This window comes from Prionailurus viverrinus, chromosome E3 (genome assembly GCF_022837055.1).
Source record: "Prionailurus viverrinus isolate Anna chromosome E3, UM_Priviv_1.0, whole genome shotgun sequence".
NCBI lineage: Eukaryota > Metazoa > Chordata > Mammalia > Carnivora > Felidae > Prionailurus > Prionailurus viverrinus.
In genome coordinates, this window is record NC_062576.1 from 19,099,560 (window position 1) to 19,121,005 (window position 21,446).

General features: G+C 45.9%; 1 protein-coding gene across 1 annotated transcript in view; it reads right to left on the reverse strand.

Moving 5' to 3' along the window:
• The window catches only part of LOC125154806 (uncharacterized), a 520,558-nt gene that overhangs the window by 493,624 nt on the left and 5,488 nt on the right, over positions 1-21,446 (reverse strand). Inside the window, exons 2-3 of the mRNA XM_047839458.1 lie at positions 18,053-18,092; positions 14,701-14,861 (exon numbers count right to left, since the gene is read on the reverse strand). Coding sequence (XP_047695414.1) covers positions 14,701-14,767 — 67 coding nt within the window. The 5' untranslated portion in view covers positions 14,768-14,861; positions 18,053-18,092. The remainder of the gene's footprint in view (positions 1-14,700; positions 14,862-18,052; positions 18,093-21,446) is intronic.

Here is a 21,446-nt window from a genome sequence, read left to right on the forward strand (position 1 = left end):
AATGTTTAATTTATTTTTGAGAGAGAGAGAGGGGGAGACAGAGTATGAGTGGGGGAGAGGCACAGAGAGAGAGAGAGAGAGAGAGAGACAGAATCCAAAGCAGGGCCCAGGCTCCAAGCTGTCAGCACAGAGTCCGATGTGGGGCTCGAACTCATGAACCGTGAGATCATGACCTGAGCCAAAGTTGGACACTTAACCGAGTGAGCCAACCAGGCGCTCCGATAATCTGAATTTTTACGTGTGCTCCGGCTACTTCTGTACCTCCAGAGCATAGAAAGGGGCCTGGCTAAGAGCAGATGTGTAGTAAATAGCGTTTGAATGAATAATGGGAGGCCAAATTGGCCATTTACTATATATGAGATAGTATGGGGGCCACCCTGAGTCCATGTTTTAAGAATTCTGCAGTTATAGATGACGAGTTTGTGAATCTTTGCTGAGAGCTTTTGGAGCACCATGTGAAATGCTTCACTCAGATGATCTCATTCAGCCCTCAGAGCCGACTCGGGAATGACATGCTTTTATTAGCAGTTGAGGAAACCAAAGCCCAAAGAAGTTAAGCTAATTTCCATAAGGTTTCCTGTTGACAAAGGGGTAGAGCTGAAATTTAAACCCCGACCTCAAGCCCAAGGTCAGATTTTCTCAGTGGTTTTTCACGTATACTTCTTCCCCTTCTTTTTAAATTAGTCATTTAAACAAAATCTTAAGTCTTACATTGAAAAAAAGTTTTAGTAAACATTAAAACTTTCACCTTGTCCTTTAAAGATGTGTAATTCCCACAAGCTAGAAATAGTTTTCAAGTTTTGTTTTTTTTTTTCTAACTTACCCTATGGAAACAAGTTTTCCCCTTTTCCAAATACAAGATTATATTACACGGAATGTGCATTTTATCTAAAAAAATTTTTTTTTAGTATTTATTTATTTTTGAGAGAGGGAGACAGAGTACAAGCTGGGGAGGGGCACAGAGACAGGGAGACACAGAATCCGAAGCAAGCTCCAGGCTCTGAGCTGTCAGCACAGAGCTCAACGCAGGGCTCAAACTCACGAGCTGTGTGCGAGGTCATGACCTGAGCCAAACGAAGTTGGATGCTCGACTGACCACCCAGGCGCCCCACGTAGTGTGCATTTGAGATGCGCTATGGCATCTGACGCTGTGCAGCCACAGAATACGACCTAGCTTGTTAGGACACCAAGTCAAATAAGAGCAGGTGGGCTCTCACTTAAGCCTAGAGGAGGTTTCTGGGGTGAAAGATGTGTGTATGGTGGTTGCGATACTGAAATCGGCTCTCTGCTGTCTAATTTTTTGCACATTCTGGAGGAGAGCATAGTCATCACAGAAATGTACTGAACGTCAGGTCTGAGTAGGAATCGGTTTCTTTAGTTGTCTGTGATTAATAATGGTTAAAATTTTTAATTGAGTGAGCAGAAGCAGGAAACGAGAGATGGCTTGGAACACACTGGAACGTTTGGAAACATATCGCTAGCCTATCTTTTTTTTTTTTCAACGTTATTTTATTTATTTTTGGGACAGAGAGAGACAGAACATGAACGGGGGAGGGGCAGAGAGAGAGGGAGACACAGAATCGGAAACAGGCTCCAGGCTCTGAGCCATCAGCCCAGAGCCTGACACGGGGCTCGAACTCACAGACCACGAGATCGTGACCAAGCTGAAGTCGGACGCTTAACCGACTGCGCCACCCAGGCGCCCCTCGCTAGCCTATCTTTGGCGATTTCTACGTCTTGAGTGTTTCATGATCAGTTTGTGACTTGACATCAGGTTCGGAGTGTAATGCTTACTGACCTACTCTGACAGCTGACCCACTGAATTTTTCATGTGTGTGCCTAGGGTCAGACGTGATTAAGCAGCAGGCCCTCTGGAGTCGCCCTTGCTTTGAGCAGTAGCGGTACCTATTGGCCATTTCGGTAGTGGGTGTTTGCGTTTTTTCACTAACTAAGCTACTTGACTCCTTTCTCTCTCTTTCCCATCTTCCCATAGACACAAGCCTTTCTTATTACAATCCATTATAGAATTACATTCAGAGGACACACTGCAAATTGGCAAGTACCCTTAACCTAAGTAATACAGTATGGGCTACGTCTCTGCTTTTCTCCCCCTTTCTTTTTAAAGATGGTGTGTGTGTGTGTGTGTGTGTGTGTGTGTGTGAGCCTGCGCGTCTGAGTCTGCGCGTGTGTGCACATGAGGTCACAGGGTGTATACTTCTGCATCACATTTACTGTGAAGGAACTTGAAACAATTTTTTGTATGGCCCCTCTTAGATGTCCATAGGTCCCAATCTTAAATCTTTTGAAAAACATTTCAGTGAGTTGCAAATATTTCAATATAGGAGCTTTTTCCCGAACATCTTTTCCTTGGAAAAATCCAGTCCGGCAGCCTCAGACCCTGACTCCTACATGGCTGCTTCGCTGAGAGGGAATGCACATCCCGACCACTGTTGTCTCGTACCTGACCCGCTTCACCTGTTACGTTAGGTCCTTGGCCCCGGGGTTCAGTTTTTCCCCGTAAGTTTTCAGTATGAGTGTTTCCAACAACTCTTTCCTCCCCTCTGAGCCTTTAAAACTAAGATCACAAACACTCTTCCAGAATGTTCCATTGTGTTCAGTGTGTGTCTGACAGAGAAGTTCAAGGGGCTTATTAATAATTCAGGTCAGAAAACATGCTCAGAGAGGATGGCCTTAGATGGTGGGCACAGATAACACAGGAAATGTCAGGCAACTAGACAGGCCTCTACACCAGCACAGTGCCCTCGTCACGCTCCTAGCGAACAGACTCCCACAGAAACGAATATCTCCTCCATCCTTTGTTTCCCTCGTACAAATTTTGAGTAGAACCTCCTCAGGCTTTGCCGTTGGCTGGCACATCTGCTTTCTCTACATTGTAGCCGTCATACTTTTCTGTGTATTTGGTTAATATTTGCGTCAGAAGGATTAGCTGTAATGAAAGGGTTAGCCCTTTGCGTTGCCTTCGACCCATCAGTGTAGAAACAGGTCAAGTAGAAAGTAAAGACCCTGCGTAATCTCTCCCCCCACCACGATAACCACCGTGCAGGGTGTTTTCTCCTGTGGATGGACAGTGTACCTAGAGGCAGGTAAATATCACGCCTAAGAAAATACACATGTGAATAGAATCCCGTGCCCGGCCCGCAAAAGGTTCAGTCAATTTTTGTTGAAGGAATGTATGCGTATATTGAATAAATAAATATATATGATGTAGATCAACATGCATTTGTTGAAAGAGTGAATCTATACTTCTATAAATAAATAAATACAGTTTTATGTATAATTTTAGTAAAGCGGATCATTTACACGTACTGTTTTGAAACTTGTTCTTCGTGCATCCTAGTGAATCACGGCTGTCTTCATGTTGCCATATTAGATCTACCTCGTTACTTCTGGTGACTTCGTAGTACTCCTCTGCATGGAAATTCCATTTTACTTAACGTATTCGCTACTGATGGTCCTTTAGATTGCCGCCTTCTTTATGGTTTCCTGTGAAACAGTTTTGTAGAAAGCCTAGTTATATGTGCATATTTGCAGGAATTGCCGGTTCAAAAAATTGTACCTTATGAATTCTAATAGCTACTGCCAAGCCGTGCTTCAAGACCCTTTCGACTCATTTGTATTTTCACTAGAGTAGATGAGGGTTCTCTTTCTCTACACCCTCGCTAACACTGGCTACTACCATTTTAAAAAATTCCTGTCTGCCAAATCTATGAATTAAAAAATTTTTTGTAACTTTTTTTGTTTGTGTAAATTTTTTATAACTTTGAACGTGCTAGTGAAACGGAGTACCCTTCCTTCCTTCTGTTGGCCTGTGGGATTTCTTTGTAAATTTCCTTTGCTCATATAGTTTCCAGTTGCGTTTTCATTTCTTTTCAATTTATAGGAATCCTTTACAACATAAAGCAATGTTCTTTGATATAAATCCCTCGTCAACTGTTGATTGGCAGATTTCTTTCCTAGCTTTTCACTTGGTTTTTAACTCTGGGTTTGTGTCTTGTGTAGGCAAATTTTCTAGTCCTGGCCTGGATAGTTTTTGATCTTGCCATCATACTGGGAGAGGGACAGTTGAAATAATAATTAATGAAAATACAAATGTGAGTGAAAATTTGAGAAAAGTGATAGGCGATGATAACACTGACACATTTTCATTGAAAAATTGCCCTATTTCATTAAACCTTTGAGGCTGTGATTGCAAGAATCGCACTATTTATTTACCGTCAGGAAAGAAAAGGTGCTGATAAGTTAAACCGAAACGTTATTGACTGATGCATCCTCATTTCAGAAATGTGAAACTGAGAAAAAATACGCATCTTGAAATTGATCATTTCTTAAAGCTGAAATATGCATGAGGTGAAACTTAAAAGTATCTAAATGGGCACACAATGAAAAGTCAGTCCGAATGAGTAAATCAAGGGGGACGTCTGGGTGGCTCAGTCAGTCAAATGGCCAAGTCTTGATTTGGGCTCAGGTCAGGATCTCACAGTTCATGAGTCTGAGCCCTGCACTGGACTCTGTGCTATTAGCACAGAGGCTGCTTGGGATTCTTTCTCTCCCTCTTTCTCCACCCTTCCCCTGCTCTCCCTCCTCCCCCCACCTCTCAAAATAAATAAAGTAAATGAACCTCCATGTACCCATCACTCAACTTTTAACTGTGGCCAATTTCATCCGTACCAGTGGTTCTAAAAGTGTAGTCCTGGACTAGTGACATCACCACTGCGGAGCATTTGTTGGAAATACAGATGTCTAGCTTTTGAAAGAGTTTGAGAAAATGTCTACTTCTGGAAGATCTGCTACATCAGAAACCCGGGGGGTAGAAGCCATCAGTCTGTTTTAACAAGCCCGCCAGGTGATTCTGATGACTGCCAAAGCTCCAGAACCACTATAGAAACCATGCTGTCCGATCTCTGTGGGAGTATTGTCAAGCAAATGTTACCATTGTATCTGTAAATACTTTAGAAGCTATTTTCTTTTAAACATAGTGTCTCACAAATTGGCACGACATTTAGAGAGTGGCCAGCCGATCGGTACCAATACTTAAATAGGTCACCCTTTGACCTCCTAATTCTACTCCTAGAGACCTACTTAACCGGACAGGTGCTTCATGAGGTCTATACAAAGATGCTCATCGCACTGCCTCAGATGGAGAAAATTTGGAGATACCACAGGCCTAATCGTGAGGGCTCGGCTGAGTAAGTCGTTTTATCCACTGATGGAATGCTGGGAAATCATTACAGACGATGATGTCATCGATATTACTGTTAAGTAGGAAAAGCAGTTTTCAAAAGAAGAATTGGCCCTGTTTTCTTTTTCCTGTGTGATGTGTGTGTACGTATTTGTGTGACAGAAAACGTGCTTATGTTGTGTGTATGGGTTTATGTTGTATGTATAGAAGAAAGACTGGAACGTTCTATACGAAAACATTACTAGTTGGACGATGTGATTTTCGTTCATTCCACCCTCCTCCTTCCTGACTTTTTTTTCCTTTTTGCGGTGGGACATGTATTTCTGTATTGGAGAAAAAATAATTTAATTTTGAAAAAAAGATCCATTGAAATGATCAACTCTGGATGAATTTCTGTTGAAATGATAATCGCTTTCCAGATGGACACCTGTGGATTCAAAGAGCTATGCCATTATTGGAGCAGATCTCCGAGATTTACCTGAACTCGAAGAGAAGCTAAAGAAATGCAACATGAATCTACAGTGAGATCTTGTTTTAACCTGTTACGCGTTTGTGATTTCATGCGAATGCGAAATAAGGTCAGCTGAAAGTGCAGCATGAGACCCGTGTTCCGTTTTTAATTCTGAAATGTTTATCACTTCATGGCTATGAGGGAGGTTTTCTAAGTTTTTGAGAGGCAATGTTTCTCCTGTTTTCACATCAGAATCACGTGTATTGCTTTTATAACGTACCGATGCCTAATACCATAAAGTTTGAGAGAAGATAATTATATGTATAGAAGCCTATAACTGCAGGGTGCCTGGGTGGCTCAGTTGGTTAAGTGTCCAACTCTTGATTTCCGCTCAGGTCATGATCTCACGATTGATGAGATCCAGCCCCATGTCAGGCTTTGCGCTGACAGCTTGGAGATTATATTAAGTATGCGTGTGAAAGCAGTTGAACAGCAAGTGGCACATAAACTATAATCTGTAGATTATTACAGTTGCAGTGGTAACCAGCAGCAACCTGCTGCGAACGTAGAAACACACCATTTGGGCAAACGTGCTAAATAGCCAGGGAAATAATCACTTACAAATCAGGAGAGCTCTTGGGATGCCTGCGTGGCTCAGTTGGTTAAGCATCCAACTTCTGATTTCGGCTCAGGTACTGATGTCCTGGTTCATGAGATTGAGCCCCACATTGGGCTCTGTGCTGACAGAGCCTGCTTGGAATTCTCCCTCCCTTTCTGCTCCTCCCCTGCTTGCCCTCTGTCTCTCTCAAAATAAGTAAATAAACTTTATTTTTTTATTTTTTTTTCAACGTTTTTTATTTATTTTTGGGACAGAGAGAGACAGAGCATGAACGGGGGAGGGGCAGAGAGAGAGGGAGACACAGAATCGGAAACAGGCTCCAGGCTCCGAGCCATCAGCCCAGAGCCTGACGCGGGGCTTGAACTCCCGGACCGCGAGATCGTGACCTGGCTGAAGTCGGACGCTCAACCGACTGCGCCACCCAGGCCCCCCGGAAGTAAATAAACTTTAAAAAAAATTAATCAGGGGAGCTCTTGATAGGCAAGTTTGCCTCACTTATGGAGATCTACAAAATGCATAAGGAACAGCGGCTAACACAAGTATTAGAATTACATCCATAATTCTCTAGGGTTCATTTGTGCTGTGTTTTCCTCCGTGGGCTGTTTTTGCTTCGCTTAGACTTCTCTTCTGAAAAGTATCAATCCTGTTTTTAATATTGGCGAAGCTACCTCTTAACTACACTGTAAACGTGTTTCACTTTTCATTTTCAAATAATTCAAATTTGTAAAAAAAAAGTTGCAAAAACTGTACAGGAAATTCCCACGTGTCCTTCTCCACCTGGCTTCCCCCCATGTGGTAATACCGTATGTAATAGTCGGTGCCTTTTGCATTAAAAAGGTTTTTGGAGGGTCACGTGGGTAGCTCAGTCGGTTAAGCATCCGACTTCAGCTCAGTTCATGGTCTCGTGGTTCGTGGGTTCGAGCCCTGCGTCAGGCTCTGTGCTGACAGCTTGGAGCCTGGAGGCCTGGAGCCTGCTTCAGATCCTGTGTCTCCCTCTCTCTCTGCCCCTCCCCTGCTTGTGCTCTGTCTCTCAAAAATAAATAAACATTAAAAATTTTTTTTAAATCAATAAAAACGTTTTCGGAACTGTTTTTCTCTAATTACCAACCTATTGAGGTTTTGAAACTTTTTTTTCCACTCACTCACTTTTTCTAATCGTTCCTATTGATATAATCTCGGGTTTTAGGCTTAGTTTAAAAAAAAAATTGCTTACTTTAAACTTCCTTTTAATGTTTTTCTTTCTGATTTTCAACTTCATCTGCAACTTGGACTTCATTGTCTATCCTCTGGATTTAGTTCTCTCATTCTTTGTACCATGACCCAGTTGGGTCCAGAGAGCATTGGTAGATATATACATATATATGTGTGTGTGTATTTGTATACACATACATATATTTTTATTTTAGAGAGAGAGAAAGAGAGCATGTGCAAGTCAGGGAGAGGGGTAGAAGAAACGAGAGAGAGAGAGATAAGATCCCAAGCAGGCTGCATGCTCAGCATGCAGCGCAACACAGGGCTCAATCCCATAACCCTGGGATCATGACCTGAGCCGAAATCCAGAGTCAGATGCTCAACTGACTGAGGTACCCAGGCGCACCTGGATATATATTTTTAATTTCTTTTAGTGTTTATTTATTTTTGAGAGAGAGTGCGAGCACGAGCCGTGGAGGAGCAGAGAGAAAGGGAGACACGGAATCCGAAGCAGGCTCCAGGCTCTGAGCGGTGAGCAGAGCCCGATGTGGGGCTCGAACCCATGGACTGTGAGATTATGACTTGAGCTGAAGTTGGATGCTTAACCGACTGAGCCACCCGGGCACCCCTGGATGTATATTTTTAAGTCACTTGAGTTATACCACATTTCCTTGTCAAAAAAAGAAAAAAAAAAAAAGGAAATCCTGATAAACAGTAACAGTGGATAGTTGGGACTGTCAGGTCAAAGCCAGCAGCATTTGTGGGTAGCCTTTCTCTCTGGCGATCATGAGTCCAGGCACTGAGTCTAGCTGCATGGGTTACATTCTGACACTAGCGTACACGATGTTCTTTCCAGCAAATTTCTTGGGTATTTTCAGTTCAGACAATTTACTTGTTTTGAAATTCCCCGCCAATACAAATAGGCAAAAATAACCTACTTGCTTTGTGAGAAAACTAGCAACCAGCCATGAGGAACAGCAGCGTAAAGGGGCAGAGAAGGAGGAGGACAGTAAAGGAGTCAGAAGGAGCAGGAATAAATCAGCAGAGCTCACATAATTTAGGGCTGCCTGTGCTCCCTTCCAACATGTAAAGCTTTTAGAGATTTCTGTAGGAGTTGATTGCTTTTCCTCTTTCGTAATTTGTTCGTTACTCCGGGTCTGGTAACTCAGACCGCATACTAGTGTGTCATTTGCTGAAGATGGTTGGTGTTGTTTTTAATTCTTGATGATAAAACTCTGTGTAAGAAGAATTAGATTCTGTTGAAGGGACAGCAGTATTTCTGCATTTTATCAGTCAGCTTTTGACGTGTACCAAAATCTCTGCAGCCTCAGCGGTCTCGAACAACTCACAATTCAGAGCAGTTCACAAGTTGCTCGGGATTGTGTGAGTTGACCATTTGGACTGGGCTTAGCTGGGCGGTTCTTCCACTGGAGCCGGCTGCCGCTGAGGTTCCCTGGGGTTCACTCCTGTAGCTGAGATCCCCTGGGGTTCCCTCCTATGCGGATGCCTCATTCTCACGCACAGGGCCTCCCCTCCGATAGCAAGCCAGCTTGGGTTCATTGCCACACTGGTTCAGGCTTCTGAGCAAGAGGGCAAGGGCCAGCGTGCAAGTGATTTTCAGCTTCCGCTTGCGTCGTGTTTGCTACTGTTGTGTTGGCCACAGCAAGTTACAGGCCTAACCCAGATTCCAGGGGAAGGGAACTAGACTACCTCGGAGCAAGGGGTCTGCAGGGCCACCCTGTCACCATGTGCGGGCATGCCGGGGGAGAATTTGGAGCAAGCCAGACAAAACCTTGCTCAGTGCTCACGTTGTTACGGTCTGAAACTTTGGGTCACAACAGGGCTCTCCACCTCTTAACGCCCTGATAGTTGACGCGCTATTCGGGGCTTCTCCTCTTCCTGCGGCGTGCACCCCAGGGTTTTCCTGCCCTGCCAGCACCATCCGTGGCTGCCGTTAGAGTCCCGATTTGATGAATACATACTTATGTGCCTTTTTCTTCTCTGAAGTTGCCAACACTGCTGATAACGGAACGAGTGCTGGTTTACATGACTCCGGAGCAGTCGGCCAACCTTCTCAAGTGGGCAGCTAACGGTTTTGAGACAGCTATGTTCATAAACCATGAACAGGTAAAAGGAAGCTCAAGACCTCTGCGTGCTGTATGCGTTCGCGTGCTGGCTAACCCTGAGCAACCTCAGTATAAATTTCCACTCACTCTTTTCCTTCCACCTCTGGCCACACACACATCTCCTTTTTAATCGATTCTAGCAATTCCCAGCGTTCCTGATTTCTTAACTTCCTGCAAACTCGCAGCCAGGGTTTTTGGAACTTCTCTCTTGGTCTTTACAAAAACTTTGTAAAGTTCACATTTACCGTTGTATTAATTACAGAGTCATAGATCGCGATGGAAGGAATTTTGGCTAACATATGGGTGTCAGGGTAGCGAACCCTGATCCCTTCCGAGGCAGGCAGGTGATGCAGTGGGGGAAGTTGGCCAGGTGTAAGGCAGACAGGAGTGCTGGGGACTCTGGTGAACTACAGTTCACCCCTGCTCAGTGCCACCTTGTTCCAATGTGGACATGGGAGCCTGGAGTTGAGAGCCCCCAATTTTTCAGGAGAAGTTACAGTGTAGAATTTTACTGTAAAATTCCTAATTTGTAAGATCCCCGAGTTTGGCCCGCTGGTTGCCTGTTTTTCTCCTCTGATCTGGTGGGAAGAGTTCTGTTTTAGAGCTTTGGAAATACTCAGCGTGGGTCCGAGTCCTGGCCCTGGCTCTTATGATTGGCCGGGTGCCCTTAGGCAGAATTGTAGGGTGGTTGGGAGTCCATGCTCTGGAGGTAGATTGCCTAGCTGTGTGACCTGGACAAGTTTCATAACCTCTCCGTGCCGTCTCTTTATCAGGAAAATGAGAATAATAACAGTCTCGACGTTAATAGGGTGTAGTGAGGAGTAAGCGAGTTAATTTGTACAGGAGCGTTTTCAGGATTGCCCGGCTGCTGAGCAGGTTATTAGCTGTTATTTGGATCTTTCTGAGCCCCAGGTCCTTGTTTTTGTTTTCAATTTGTTTTTAAAGTTCTCTACTTATTTTGAGAGAGAGCATGAGCAGGGAAGGAGCGGGGTGGGGGTGGGGGTGGGGGTGGGTGGAGAGAATCCCAAGCAGGCTCTGCGCTGGCAGCCTGGAGCCTGACGCGGGGCTTGATCCCACGAACTGTGAGATCATGACTTGAGCCGAAATATGGGTGGGATGGACGCTCAAGTAACTGAACCACCCCGGTGCCCCCGCCAGGGCTTTGTTTCTAAAGGGATAACTTCTCTGGACTATTATGGGAGTTCATGAGATGATGTGTAGTGGGGGGGGGCACGTGACTGAATACGTGGTGGCTAATTTCATTTTAAGTTTATTGATTTTATTTTTTTCATCTCATTTTATTTTTAAATTCCATTACGGATGAGAGCAGTAAAGGCTTCGCCCCGTGTCACATAATTATGGACAGATCTAAGGCTAGACCTTGGTTGACTTTCTCACCCCTTCATGCTCCAGGCCACATTCCCGTAGAGGTGGTTCTCGGTGGAGTTTTCTTCCTTCCCTCTGTGTAACTGGGGGCATTCCTCAGACTCAGTCTTCAGTCCTGGTGAGTGGACATAGTGGTAGCTGGCCTCATCTGGCTTCTGTAAGTCCGGGGAATCTGTCTTTGCTTGCAGGATACCAGGACTGGGGAAAATGAATTCTGCTTGCTTTCTTTTTTAAATTTATCTTATTTTTTTTAGCGTTTGTTTATTTTTGAGAGAGAGAGAGAGAGGGTGCGAGCAGGGCAGGGATAGAGGGAGAGGGAGACACAGGATCTGAAACAGGCTCCAGGCTCTGAACCGTCAGCACAGAGCCCGACGCGGGGCTCAAACTCACGAACTGTGAGATCGTGACCTGAGCCGAAGTCGGCCGCTTAACCGACTGAGCCACGTAGGTGCCCCTGAATTCTGCTTTGTTTTCACACATTGTGGGTGTTCACCCTGCTCTGTTCACCTTGTTTCATTCGTGCATTCTCTTATTCAACATCATATAGCAATGGTGGATAAAGTGAATCTTGACCACGGACCCAGTCACTTGGGAGCAAGCCTGGGGATGTGTCCGTTTTTACTTAATTCAGCAATATCCTAACAAATGCAAACCATCAGCCTCCTCAGGTGTACTAATTGCTCCCATGCCTTCCGTGATTTCTAATCAGTATTTTAAAATGACAAAAACCATATGAATGATGAAAAAAAATTTTTTTTTAATATTTATTTATTTTTTAGAGAGCGAGCGAGCAGGGGAGGGGTAGAGACACAGAATCCCAAGCAGGTTCCATGCTGTCAGCACAGAGCCCAGTGCGGGGCTCAAACCCACAAACTGTGAGATCATGACCTGAGCCAAAAATCAAGAGTCGGTGGCTTACCGACCGAGGTGCCCTGAGTGATGCAGATTTCAGTACTGATATAATAAGGGTAGCCAACTTGTAGAAGTTGCTTGCTATATAGCAGGCACCTTCCATGAGTGTGACCTGTATTAACCGACTTGTCACAGTAACCGGGGTGTGGCGGGTGTGGCCGGTGAGGGGACCGAAGCACAGAGGGATTGGACAACTTGCTGCCCACGGCCGCACGGCCTCACGGCTGGTAAGTTTCAGGCCAGGATTCAGACCCAGGCAGGAAGACGACGGAGCAGGTGCTCACAGGCACCCAGTGTGACCATCCGTGCCACGTAAGCCTCACACGTCCACCGAGAGAGAGGGATGCTGCTTCTTGCCTGCCACCGTTGTCACAGGAGCTCTGGGAATCATTTCGTCTAGTAAACTGTTGACGTTTTGGGACAAAATAAGAATAGTGCGCAGTGTATTACGTACGTTTTGTGACATTTGTGCGTATAGATACGTTAATGGTTTTTTTGAAGTGGTAAATGGGGGGCACATGGGTGGCTCAGTCAGCTAAGCATCTGGTTTTGGCTCAGGTCATGATCTCACGACTCATGAGTTCGAGCCTCACGTCGATCTCTGGGCTCACAGCTCGGAGCCTGGAGCCTGCTTCGGATTCTGTGGTTCCCTCTCTCCCTGCCCCTCCCCTCGTTCATGCTCTGTCTCTCTCGAAAACGAATAAACATTGTAAGAAGGGGGTTTTAAGTGGTTTCTCATTAGATAAGTAACACCACAAGCAAAACTTCAAAAAAAAAATCAAATAGTACAAGGGTATGCAGGGAAAGGTAAGTCTCTCTTCTACACTGGACCTTAGTGAGTCCTCCAACCTGGGAAGCAACACTGCCAGATTCCAGAATTATTCTGTGCATATATAAATGTAGCTAGAGATTTTTTTTTTTTCAACGTTTATTTATTTTTGGGAGAGAGAGACAGAGAGCAGGAACGGGCGAGGGGCAGAGAGAGAGGGAGACACAGAATCGGAAACAGGCTCCAGGCTCTGAGCCATCAGCCCAGAGCCTGACGCGGGGCTCGAACTCCCGGACCGCAAGATCGTGACCTGGCTGAAGTCGGACGCTTAACCGACTGCGCCACCCAGGTGCCCCGAGATTTTTTTTTTCTTAAGGGCAGACAGGAGCATGTTATGCACATCCCTCTGTACTGTACTTTTCGACAGTCTGTTATCTGAGAATCATTCCACATCTGTATCTGTGTCTGTATGTGTGTCCACATCTGTACCTACCTCTACTTGGATGTCCTCTTGCTGTTTTCATGGCAATGCAATATTTCATTAAACGACCATGCCACAGCTGCTTTAACCCCAGCGGATGGGCATGTGAGTCCTTTCCGTCATAGGGCCCGTTACACATCATACTGCGGAGTAAACCCTCTTGCACCTGGTGTGCACGTGGGAGTCTACCTGTGGAGCAGCCGGTCAGTGGTCTGACCGGATCCCAGGCCGAGCGCAAACTGCCCGGTTGCCCCGCAAGGGTGGCAGCAGACGACGCTCTCATCGGCCCTGCGTGCCGTGCCTGCACCCGACTCCGCTGACTGCACTGGCTATTAGCAAACATCGGCCTTGACGGCTCAGAAACAGAATACTGTTGTCTGATTTTGCGTATTCGAGAAGCCCTTCTGGCATTGCCCAGCCTCCTCTTTCCCTTCCCAGGTGAACACGGACGACCGGTTCGGACAGATCGCGATCGAAAACCTGCGGAGGCGACAGTGTGACCTGGCGGGAGTGGAGACCCGCAAGCCGTTAAGAGTCACAGGTCGGAGAGCAGGGCGGGGACATCCTTTGGTACCCTTAACCCCCCAGGGAAGGGCACACTCCCTTCTCAGATCAGAGAATGTGAGAAGCCCTGTCGAGTGCCCACCTGAACAGGCAGCTGAGGTTCCACGTGGCCCACTGGTTCGTCACGCTAAAGAAGTCCAAGACCTGGGCCGCCGTCTTGGTTTGGAAAATACACATTCACATTTCCCATACCCTATTATTCCAAGTTTTCAGTATGCATATTTTCAAACAACATGAAGGTAGAGGGCACGGTAGGACGAAAACCCATGTCCCATCAGCCAACTTTGGTGAGTCACATCTTTCAATATTGTTTTATTTATCCCCATTTCTCGTCAGTGTGGTCACTGGAATATTTTAAGGCACATCCAGAGAGTATAGCATTACCCCCATAAATACTTCCATGTGAATCTCCTACCAGTAAGCATTTTCTTCCCCCACCCCGGGATAATGGGAACATCATTATTGAACCTCACACATCAGCCGAAACTCCTCCATAGCACCTACTCCACAGTCCGTGTTTGGATTTCCCCAGTTGTTTAAAAAAAAAAAAACAGAAAAAAATTCTATAGGTGGTGTGTTTGAAACAGGATCCAAACACGGTCCAAACTTTGTACTTGACACATCCCTTACGTTTCTTAGAATCTGTAATAGAGACTTTAAATATCTTTTATTTATTGTTTTTTAGTTTGTTTGGTTTTTTCTTTTTTTTTGCTGAAGAGACACCACCCACCCCTGCCCCCATTAAATAGGTGAGCTATGTCACCTTACCCCTCGAACGCATTCAAACACTCTTGCTCACGGAGGAGTTCCTTCCTTTATTTCTCTTTAAATATACATTAGTGACTTCTCTCCCATGATAACAATGCATGTTCGGTGTAGAAAATTGGAAAAGATAAAGAAGAAAGATGGGGGCTGGGACGGGCTTTTGAAAAAGGAGTCATCTGAGACAAGTTCTCATGTGCTCCAAGAGTGCCTTGGATTTGTGCAACAGTGCCTCGTACCTTGCCTATTCTCTCCGCTGCACATTCTAGAAAGAACGGCTCCTGTCGAATGGGTGGGAAACAGCATCAGCCGTCGACGTGATGGAAGCGTACAGCAGACTGCCTCAGGCTGAAGCGAGCAGGTGCGGACTGGCGGGAGTTTAGTTTCACGGCGAACAATTCTGATTGATTAAAGGCATAACTGTCTTTAATGTAAACACAAACACAAAACAAACCTCAAGCCTCCAACCCTCACTAGATATATTTTGAACCATGTTAATCTGCTAATACAGGCTAAACCATAGCACCTTGAGAGGAACTCATTAGCCACTAACGGAGATAGAGTTTGTGCCCGAGCAGGTTATTTTGGTCAAAACGAGCAGTCACAACTGTCGCACGCACTCCCAGAGCACCCTGTGCGGTGGCAATTCTGCACAATCCCTGTGTTTTGGAGGAGGGAGATGACATTGCCCAAGGGCTTCTGAGGGGGAAAAGTCTGCCTGCAGATTTTTTCTTTGATTTTATTTTTATTTTATGAGAGAGTGCGCGAGTGGGGAAGGGGCAGCGAGAGAGGGAGGGAGGGAGAGAATCCCAAGCCGGCTCTATGATGTCTGTGCAGAGTCCGAGGTGAGGGCCTTGAACCCATGAACTGTGAGGTCGTGACCTGAGCCAAAATCAAGAGCCGGACGCTTAACTGACCGAGCCACCCAGGCGCCTCTTTGTGTGTATATTTTAAAGCTTCTATTTAAATGCTCTTTTGAGGGGCGCCTGGGTGGCGCAGTCGGTTAGGCGTCCGACTTCAGCCAGGTCACGATCTCGCGGTCTGTGAGTTCGAGCCCCGCGTCAGGCTCTGGGCTGATGGCTCGGAGCCTGGAGCCTGTTTCCGATTCGGTGTCTCCCTCTCTCTCTGCCCCTCCCCCGTTCATGCTCTGTCTCTCTCTGTCCCAAAAATAAATAAAAAACGTTGAAAAAAAAAAATTAAAAAAAAAAATGCTCTTTTGAAAAAACTCATACAAGCACATGATAAAACAAAACAGAAGACGACAGTGTGGAGTACAAAGACCAACCCTTCCATCCTGCTCCCCTCACCACGAGTCTACCACCTTCTCTCAAGAGACAAGTGCCCTTGCCTGTGTCTTCCAGAAGTGAGCTATGCATGTGGAGCACGTATGTCCCCCACTTGCTCTTTACGTAGATAGCAGCGCACTCTGCACGTTATTTACTCTACAGTTTGCTTTTCGAATTCCACAGTGAGCCATAGAGACTGTTCCAGGTCGGTGCACACAGACCCATCGCGTTCTTTCAGATAGCTGCATATCCTCCAGTTGTGTGAGTGCGCCCTAACCTCTTGAACCCAGCTCTCCTCGGTTACAGCTATGATGCAGCTGTGAGGCTGCAGTCAATATTCTGGAATGTACATCTTTGTACATACAGGGTAAACTCTTAAAGGCAGAACTACTGAGTGAAAGGGTGTACATTGTAAATGCGGGGTGGGGGGGGCACCTGGCTGGCTCAGTCGGTAGAGCATGCAACTGACTCTGGATCTCAGGGTCGTGAGTTCAAGCCCCACATTGGGTGTGGGGCCTACTTGGAAAAAAAAAAAAAAAAAAAAGGAGGGCGCCTGGGTGGCTCTGTCAGTTAAGCATCTGACTTCGGCTCAGGTCACGATCTTGCGGTCCATGAGTTTGAGCCCTGCATCAGGCTCTCTGCTGACTGAGGGGGAAGTGGGGGGGGGGGGGGGTAAGCATCTGCATGATGAAACAAGGCGTTCCTTGAAACTGGCAAACTCTTGAGGCCCCCGTGGATGTTCTAAGAAAGGACAGGAGCAGACAGTTGCCACCTGCCTCCTGTGGGAATTCTGCAGTCCTCAAACTGCCTGCAAGGCTTGGGGCTTCAAGGGTTCAAGGAGGTTGTGCATATTTAGTACTAACGTGGGATGTGGGAGAGAGAACACTGATGTGAAACCTAGTCTAGTTAAAGGTTATCGAGCCCAAGCAACATTTCTGAAAGTCTGAAAGTGAAGCTGAAATATACGATAAAAGCCAATGAGGAAATATTACTAAGAATAAGACTGTCAGGGCTCCTGGGTGGCTCAGTTGGTTAAGTGTCCAGTTTTGGCTCAGCTCATGAATTCACGGTTCAGGAGTTCAAGCCCCATATTGGGCTGTGTGCTGGCAGCTCAGAGCCTGGAGCCTGCTTCAGATTCTGTGTCTCCCTCTCTCTCTGCTCCTCCCCTGCTCACATTCTCTCTCTCTCTCTCTCTCTCAAAAATAAAATAAACATTAAAAAGAAAAATTAAAAAAAATGAATATGATTAATAATTCTTAAAAAAAAAAAACCCTCCTACTCTTAATAAAAATTTCTGGTCCCCAAAAAGAACAACAACAAAAAAAACGTGCTCTCAGAATCTTCTACCTGCAGGTGGCTGTCATAATTTAGAAGGATGTTCTGACATGGGCTGGCATGGCACCATTTTTCTAAGCTATGCCAGCTCCTGTCTGTGGGAAGAGACAGAAAGTCACCCGGGAGCAGACTGCTGGTCTTCAGGGGCTCAGGTGAAAAGACCTGCCGAAGGTCATGGAACGAGAAGCAAGGACACAAGCAAGGAGGCTTAAGAGAAACCTCAGTGCAGAAGGGTTCTGTCTTTCCCGGCGTGCTGTGGGGTGGGCGGAGACGGAACGGGGTTGAGGCCGAGTGAAGGGATGTGTACAAAGGGTCCCAGGCCTTCTGGAAGAAACCCCCAGCCCCAAAGTTAGGGAAGCCTGTGAGAGACGAAGTGCGGTGGCCCCGGCCGAGGTCCCTGCAGGAAATATCCCTCCTGCAGGGCAGAAAAGTCCAGGCTGGTAACAGGCCACCTCAGGGCCTCAGGGTGGTTCTGACAGGTCTGGTCACCGTCACTGAGACGCTAAGTCCTTCAGGAGCCAACTCAGCCCAGAAGTGGAGGATGATAGCATGAGAGGCAAGAAGTGGAAACTCTAGGCTGTTGCTGGCAGGGCCTGTCCCATCAAGGACACCGTCACAGCAGCGAGCGACAGGCCCGCAGCCTGCCCGGGACCCGTGACCAGGCTGCAGTGCCGGTGGACCGGCCAGGCCAGCCAGCGCCTCCCCCACCCCACCCCGACACCTGGCACTTGAAAGCAGGACAGCCCCATCTGAACTTCACAACATGACACCGAAGTTCCAGATCCCCTTTTCATCACCGTGCAACCCAACTGCTTTTCTTTCCTGCTCGGGACCAGGCCGATCAGTCTCATCGTGTCTCAGATCATACATACAGACGTATGGACACAGATCTGCTTCAGTTCTCGCCGATGAGGCTTTGTTTTGTTTTCCTCTTTAAGCAAAGCACTTTAAGAAGATTTTATTTTGTTACCTGTAACAGATCTTCACTGAGGACTTCTGTTTTCTCAGCTCTGTGGGGAAAAATGAAAAGCTCAGAGTCAGAAATCCAGAAATGCAAAGGAACTCGTGAAATTTAATAGTTACTATCCCAGAGTTTAAAACAACACAGCTAGGGACGGACGCCTGGGTGGCTCGGTGGGTTGAGCGCTCAACTCTTGACTTCAGCTCAGGTCATGATCCAGGGTCGTGGGATCAAACCCCACGTCGGGCTCTGTGTGCAGGGTGGCGTCTGCTTGGGGTTCTCTCTGTCTCCCTCGGTCCCTGTCTCCCCCCGTTCCCCGCTTGTGTATGCATGCTCTCTCTCTCTAAAACAAAAAAATAAAAAATAAACAAAACAGGCAGAAATGAATGATAACGTGGGGAGAAATTCCACCAATGTTGACATCAGAGGGCTCCTTGACCAAAACCAAAGAAAAAAACCAGCAAACAAATGTCTGCAAAGAATAGCAACCCCACACAAGAACAAAGCCTCAAGACCAGGGGCTCCCAGACCTGGGCGTGTATAGAATCACGAGGGTGGGGAGTGTGCGGATTTAACATGCCAGTTTCCAGGCCTCACCTCTGTTCAAAAGCAGGTCTGGAACAAGATCCTGCTTCTTTATTATTTTTTTTTATTTTTATTAAAAAAATTTTTTTTTTCAACGTTTATGTATTTTTGGGACAGAGAGAGACAGAGTATGAACAGGGGAAGGGCAGAGAGAGAGGGAGACACAGAATCGGAAACAGGCTCCAGGCTATGAGCCATCAGCCCAGAGCCTGACGCGGGGCTCGAACTCCCGGACCGCGAGATCGTGACCTGGCTGAAGTCGGACGCTTAACTGACTGCGCCACCCAGGCGCCCCAAGATCCTGCTTCTTTAAGAGGCCCTCTCCTCCCAGAATTCCATGGCCGAGACCCACAGGCCACCCCTGGAGAAAAGACTGCTCTAGAGGCGCCTCGCTGGCTCAGTCAGTAGAATGTGCAACTCTAGATCTGGGGGTCATGAGTTTGAGCCCCACATTGGGCATGGAGCCTACTTAAAATACATTAAAAAAATAAATAAAGACCGCTGTAGAGAAGCTGAACCTTCAGTTCCTAAAACGATCATTTCTGAGCTTGACAGCCTTACTGAAACGAGTTTGTCACAAATCCAGGAACGTGATTCAATACTACACACACAAATAGTAACAACTGAGTATTCCTTCCTTCAGGCATCTCATCTTTACTTTAAAAAGAAACAAAGTATCAAAGTATTTTCACAGCTCTCTCCCACTCATGCTTTCCAATTATTATTAGCTAGGTAGACCTTTCCAGAAAGCCGACCTGGCGGCCATCGATCGGCAGAGGAACAGCCTGAGTTGCTCGAGCCTCAGTTGCCAGATCACGGTACTTTCCGAGGACTCCTCTGCAGCCCAAAGGGGCAGCACTGTTGCTGTACGTAATACCCAGAATGATGGCACTCGAGGTGCCATAGTGGGACTTCTGGTTCAACCAGTGATTTAAGTCGAGTCATTGGACACCCCTGTAATCAAGTCATTTGATTAGAAAGCAAATCAATGTATTTATTATCCTTTTTTTCATTTTACCAACTAGACCCTTTGCTTTCAATATAGAGGTACTTTACCTAAAAAGGTATCTGGAGACTGAAATCTATGTGGAACATATTATACGAAAATGTTAACATACAGCTTGAAAATAAGTGGACACTATGTTTCCCGCCTTTATGGACACTCAGCCACATATTACACTGATAAAATTAATTTTAGAAAGAGATCCAATATCTCTTCTTAATCAGATTTATTTCTGGGCTTTCTAGTCTGTTCCATTTATGTATCTTTTTTATGCCAATACCATCCTATTTTGATGACTACTGCTTTGTAATATACAGCCGATCCTTGACCAATATAGGAGTTAGGGGTGTTGACCCTGTGCAGTGAAAACTTGGCACGTAACTTTTAACTCCCTGAAAATTTAACTACTAGTAGCTACTGTCGACCACAAACATCACTGAGAACATAAATAGTTGGTTAATATGTATTGTATGTTATGTGCATTGTTTCATGTATTCTTACAATAAAGAAAGTTAGAAAATGTAATTACTGGGGCGCCTGGGTAGCTCAGTCGGTTGAGCGGCCGACTTCAGCTCAGGTCATGATCTCGCGGTCCGTGAGTTCAAGCCCCACATCGGGCTCCGTGCTGACAGCTCGGAGCCTGGAACCTGTTTCGGATTCTGTGTCTCCCTCTCTCTGACCCTCCCCCGTTCATGCTCTGTCTCTCTCTGTCTCAAAAATAAATAAACGTTAAAAAAAATGTTTTTTTTAATTAAAATAAAAAATTTAAAAAAATGTAATTACTTTTTAAACTTTTTTAATGTTTATTTACTTTTGAGAGAGAGAGAGAGAGAGAGAGAGAGAGAGAGAGCGCAGGTGAGGGACAGAGAGAGGGAGACAGAATCCAAACCAGGCTTCAGACTCTGAGCTGTTAGCACAGAGCCCAATGCGGGGCTCGAACTCACGAACTGCGAGACCATGACCTGAGTCGAAGTTGGACGCTTAACCGACTGAGCCAGCCAGGCACCCCTAGAAAGAAAATGTTATTAAGCAAATTGTATGGAAGAGAAAATACATCTACAGTATTGTACTGTAAAAAATCTGCATATACGTGGGCCCATGCAATTCAAACCCACGTTGTTCAAGGATCAAGGAGTTTGAAATCGGGAAGTGTGACGCCTCCAGCCTCGTTCTTCTAGCTCAGGATTGCTTTTGCTGTTTCAGTCGTTTGTGGTTCCATGTGGATTTGACAATTGTTTTTCTTTTTTTGTGAAGAACACCATTAGAATTTTGATAGGAACTGTACTGAAACTGTATAGACAGCTTTGGGTAGTATGGAGGTTTTAATAACATTACGTCGTCTAAACCATGAATACAGGCTATCTGGGAAGATTACTTTTCCTGACGAATCATGAGTCTGGAATGTAACATACAAATTGGGGGGGCTCCTTCACACTGAGATACCCCCATTGGTCTATGCTGTCCCCACCTTAATTTTAGGGAACCACCATGGTCCCTACCTCCCCGGATATGTGCTCCAAATGACTCGATCTTTCTCATCACTGTGTCTGGTCCAAGGCTCAGCCCAGCAGCCCTTTCTATGCTGAACTGTTTGGGAGTGTTCATCTTTACCAGACAATTTGCCAGTAGAATTTTGACCCAGGGAAAGTCTAGCAATTACTCAGAATACCGGCCACGGTGCCCATTCAAAGAGTCTATTAGCCACAGAAACTTGGTTTTTACTGAGATGTGATTTTTTTTTAAGTTTACTTATTTATTTTGAGAGAGACAGGGAGAGTGTGACTAGGGGAGGGGCAGAGAGAGAGGGAGAATCCC